This window comes from Vigna radiata, chromosome 8 (assembly GCF_000741045.1).
Source record: "Vigna radiata var. radiata cultivar VC1973A chromosome 8, Vradiata_ver6, whole genome shotgun sequence".
In the NCBI taxonomy this organism is placed as follows: domain Eukaryota; kingdom Viridiplantae; phylum Streptophyta; class Magnoliopsida; order Fabales; family Fabaceae; genus Vigna; species Vigna radiata.
In genome coordinates this window covers 22,095,649-22,101,036 of record NC_028358.1, presented here as the reverse complement: position 1 = coordinate 22,101,036, position 5,388 = coordinate 22,095,649, and the positions used below count along the sequence as shown (strand labels likewise).

The 5,388-nt window shown below is 35.5% G+C and overlaps 1 protein-coding gene across 1 annotated transcript; it reads right to left on the bottom strand.

The window, feature by feature from the left end:
* Positions 1-4,147: 4,147 nt before the first annotated feature.
* LOC106771048 (probable histone H2B.3) lies at positions 4,148-4,777 on the bottom strand. The gene has a single exon (XM_014656933.2). The coding sequence runs from the start codon at positions 4,692-4,694 to the stop codon at positions 4,275-4,277; it is 420 nt and encodes a 139-aa protein (XP_014512419.1). The 5' UTR covers positions 4,695-4,777; the 3' UTR covers positions 4,148-4,274.
* Positions 4,778-5,388: the final 611 nt, after the last annotated feature.

The window sequence follows — 5,388 nt, the reverse complement described above, 5'->3', positions numbered from 1 at the left end:
ATCCATAGTTTCTTAAAACCAATTGAATCAACTGCTTTGCATGTTTATTTTTTGTCCTTTGCATATAACCACCAAATTTATTCTTTTCTCAAGTGTTACGCGATTTGTTTACATGAAAGTTAAGGCCTAAGAGTCCTTTGGGAAAAGGATACTCGGACTTACCCGTTTATATTACTTGATAACGATCTGGTACACTTGCCAGGGACTTAACATTCATTTGGTTGTCCAAGATTTTGTGTTGAATTCTGGTTTGATACCACTATGTAATATTTCTTACAATTATGTCAATAAGGGTTTGATATTGATATTCGTTGAGAGATGGCATAGAGACAAATAATTTTCATGTCCCAGTAGGTGAGATGATTGTCACACTAGATGAGATGTCCCTATTGCTACATCTACCTGTAGTGGGACAATTGTGTCTGAATGAAGTATTGGACTTTGAATCGGCTTGGGGTGTTATCATTGACCTATTGGGCATAGATCGTGTGAGGGCTAATCTGAGCTGAGACAATGTTGTGGCCCCCACGTTAGACTAAGTTGGTTGAGAGACATATACAACGATTATTATGAGAACCAGGAGTATGAGTGTGTCGCACCGGCCTACCTGTTACATCTAGTTGGATGCATTATTCTTACGATAAGAGTTGCTACTCTTTAGAGACTTGTAGTCATGTGGCGGATATCCCTAAAGAGTTGTTGCACAAGCCTACCTATACGAGGAGGTCGAAGATGTCAGCTTTGTTGAGACAAAGCAATTAGCTTTATAGATACACGTATATCTTACACTTTGATTTTCTTTATTATTTCATTATTGACCAACCTTTAATTAACTTTTTATAGAGTTTGATTTATGAGCACTTCCTTAGGATGATATGCCTCCTTATGATAAAGATAGATCTTGTGTCGCACGTTGAGTGACAAGGAGGCAGATTTTCAACCTACTTGAGGTTAGGGCACATTTAAATGGCTTGACATATGACAAGGTGATATGGACCACATATGAATCACATTGGATAATCGTCCACATCTGGCCATCAGTATGTTTTCTAGTTGGATCAAAATCGATATGATTGTACATCAACATCTACCTAAATGTGTTATAAGGTAGTTTGGATATGAGAAATCAATCCCACAGTCACCAAACTTGGTTTAAGAGGCTAACATATGACTACCTTAACCAAATTTCGAAACTAAGCAATTACCATAACAAAATTTTGAAATTCCTTAACTAGATTTCAAATTTAGGTGACTACTTTAATCGGATTTAAAAATCCAGTAACTATCTTTACTGAATTTCAAAACATAGATGATATTTTAAATCTGTTTTTGAAATTCAATGAATAACTTAACTAGATTTTGAAATTTAATTATTTTCTTAATTAATTGATGAATTTTAAGATTTAGTGATTTGTTAAAAAAGATTTAGAAATTTTGTAACTTTCTAAACCAAATTTTGAAATTAGATAAGTATCATAAATTTCAAAATCTAGTATATTCAAAACAATAAAAATAAATATATTAAACCAAAATATATATATAAAATTCAAACTTTAACGGACAAAAACATTTATACTTGATTTATACTTGGAAGATGAGATGAAATGAAAAGGAAGATGAACATATATTTTTTTTTCTAATGAAAATTCACCATCACAGCACTGACAGACAACAACACCATAACCACAAAAGAAGGATAATGTGAAAACTTGAAGATGCATGATATACGGCTGAAAATAAAAATGATTTGGTCAACAATAATTACTATTTACCTAATTTATTTATTTTTGTTATTTTTATTAAGGTTTAAATACCTTTTTAATCCCTAAGTTGGGGTCTGAATTTTCATTTTGTTCTCGGTTTTAAAAATGAAACATTTTTGTCCTCATGTTTTTAATTTTGAGTGCAATCGGTGTCTTCCGTTAAGTAAATGTTAACGGCGTTAAATGTTAAGTGACTGTGTATGTTATGTGGCAAAAGAATATGGTCGTGGCACTGAGGTGGCAGTGTTTTTAATTGGGAAAAATTAAATATATTACTTTTTTTAATTAGGGCAAATAAAATAATCAGTTTCGTGTTTTGAAGACATTAAGTTAGGTTTTTGGGAAGGGAATTGGGGCTGCTGCAAATTGTTGAAGGTTGATAGTGTGGAAGCATCATTACAGTCGTAACCTTGTGTTCATTTCTCTAAAATTACAAAGTGATAAAACTCCAAGTGGGGTGGCGGCTGCACCACTAAATCAATTAATGTGCTCTCCAACTAAATGAAATTAGCTTTTTCTAAAAGAAAAATGTGCTTCTAAAGATTACATCTTGCACCGGGACAAGGAATTTGATTCACAGATGTTGTAGAAAGAAGCCTCCACCACCTGCAAGAACAACAGAACCAGGTGTGCTACTCCTTTTCATCACGAACCATACCTGAACCAGACAATACACCAGAACGAAGAGCAGAGCCTCTATTCCACAACGAGAAAGGTAAAGACCTAACGAAGAAGAAAACCCATAGCGGCGAGCAAACAGAATGCGAAACCAGAACCGCCGTCCTTCGCCCGCGACGAACGTGACACCCAAAAGCACAGTTGCGAGCTTAACCTCCACCATACGTTGAACGCGAAGGGAGAAGAACTTGTCGCGCCAACCACTGTTGCAAGCTCTGAAGGATCTCGCCATCACTGTCGCCGTTGTCGGTCGTTGTCGCTGCTACAGGCCGCTGCTGTTGCACGAAAACAAAACCCCTTAGATCGTGCCTCTACCGCTGCGCCACACCAAAAGGTCACTGCCGCTATGCCACCACTTGTGAAAGAAAGAAACCTACCATGGTTAAAATTAGCTTTTTCTGCACTTTTCGAGCAATAGAGTTTCTGGGCATGAATCCCTGAAACGTGTGAGACGGAATCGTAGGTGAAGGTGCCTTTACTGCTTGACTTCAGATCTCCATGGAAGAGGATTAGGATCCTTCGAGATTAATATTTAGGACAAATCCCTTTCCCTTTTCTTTTCCATATTAAAAAAACATTTTTATATCTCTTAATTTGCTAAAAGAAATTTCCATATTAAAAAATATTTTCATATTTGTCATTGTTAAAAAAAATCTTTTTTTTCCATGTTGGATAATTCATTTGCCACTAATTCACATTTAACGTCATCTCTAATTATTTGACAGAAGGGATCCATTATACTCACAATTAAAAACATGAGGACAAAAAGGTATCATTTTTGAAACCATGGACAAAATGAAAATTTAGACCCCAATTTGAGGACTAAAAAAGTATTTAAACCTTTTATTAAAGTACAAAAATATCAACTTAGAGATACATGGATAAGGCTTGGAGATGTACAAAGCACCCCGAAATAAACTAGATCCAACGTGGGTTTCGGAGGCCGAAAGGAAACGGAGCTTTCCAAGGAAAACAGAGAGGAAGAACAACTGACTAGAGATAGGATGAGGAAGAAAGGACTACCTGAAAAAAGGAAGAAAAAAATTGCATTTTATGCTATCCATTTAATAAAATTATAACAATTTTAATTAAATTTTAAATATTTAACAGCCAAATTTATTCAAAATACTTATATTTTTTAGAAACTTAAGACTAAGAAAAACTCTGATTAAACATATCACCCCGTTCATAATTTAAACTTTGTAGTGTTATAATCAAACTATATTATCGAATCATGAGAAGTGTCCTAAAATTCGTGGTCGGTTAACCAAACAAAGCAATTTACAGACTCAAAATTGTTTGATTCACTTTTCACTTAGGTAATTATTTTTTATCATTTAACTTTTACTCCTTCAGTATATCTTACTGTTATCCCCTTATTTTATTGCAAACAATTATTTGATATTTTCACTATTTTGAAATTCCTACACAAAAACATATCAAAGTGAGCTCCAGGTCTAAAAAGTGACCGCTTGATTATAGTTTATTGTTGAAAAAAATTATCAAATTAAGTCTTCACAAAAACACAACATTCACAACACCAAGCGGAACTTCTCTGCAAACCATAAGGAATCGAGAGAAAAATATAATCAACAAAAAGACGGTTCATCAAATTGATGATTAGCAAAACAACAATCCAATTAAGACCTAACAATCGAATTAATGCAATAAAATCAAATTGAAAAAGTTAATACTAATTTCGAAAGTATAATTATTCAAAGTAAAGTTTCCATTAAAAACAGTTCAGATCATTACATGTACGAACTAAAGCACACAAAAAAATTGATCCACATGAAACCCTAGATCCACGAAAGGGGCGCCTAAAAACCTAAATCAAGAACTAGTAAATTTGGTAACGGCCTTGGTGCCTTCAGAAACAGCATGTTTGGCCAATTCACCGGGTAGCACGAGGCGCACCGCAGTCTGGATCTCCCTTGAAGTAATGGTAGGTTTTTTGTTGTAGCGTGCCAGACGAGAGGCTTCCTGTGCAAGCTTCTCGAAGATGTCATTGATAAAACTATTCATTATTCCCATGGCCTTGCTGGAAATGCCAATATCGGGATGAACCTGCTTGAGGACCTTGAATATATAGATCTTATAGGTCTCAACGCTCTTCTTCACGCGCTTCTTCTTCTTGTCACCACCGCCCTCCTTCGAGATCTTCTTCTCCGCCTTTGGTTTCTTCTCCGCTGGAGACTTCTCCGCCGCTGGCTTCTTCTCTGCCGGCTTCTTCTCACCCTTTGCGGGCGCCATCGTAAAACCGCGAAAGTCGAAAAGTTGTTGTGATTTCGTGGGCGAAGGGGGGGTGAGCAAATTGAGATGCGATGAGTGAAAGGGAAAAGAGTGGAAATATATATAGGGATAAGAGATGGATTCTTATTGGCAAAAAGGGTTTCACACGGATCATCGACGTGTCCTGTTAGATGTTTGCTTTTAGTTTTGTCAGTCAACGGCTGAGATTTCACCGTATCGTTTCTGCTTGAGGAATTCGCTTTGGATTTTACCACTTGGTATGAGTCCAAACTGTGGTACGTTTTCAAGTTTTTGTTTTCATGTTTTTATTTTCGTTTTTGGGCTCCGATACAAACCGAAGACTCAAAAGGCCAGCCCGAATAAAGCCCAGGTACAAAAACACAAAGGGTGTTGCTCTCTGCACCTCCCCAATTGGGACTTGTATCTCTCTACTATTTTAATTTATTTCAAAAATATTTTACATCTTCTCACTATTTTCTTTTATTTCAAAAATACCCTACACCTTCCCACTATCCTTAACCATTTTTTTCTTTCTCTCCCTACATTAATGGAGCATTTACATGGCTCATTAATGGATTTGAACTTGTGATATATTTTCTCAAATAAGTTTGATTCAATCTTATTTTTGCTGTTGAATATATTTTTTTCTTTTCAAATTACTTAATAAATGGTAAAATTTTGTTCTAAATTTCTA

Bases quoted from the DNA above. Each gene is read 5' to 3' on its own strand.
- LOC106771048 (XM_014656933.2), bottom strand. From the start codon at position 4,694: ATGGCGCCCGCAAAGGGTGAGAAGAAGCCGGCAGAGAAGAAGCCAGCG.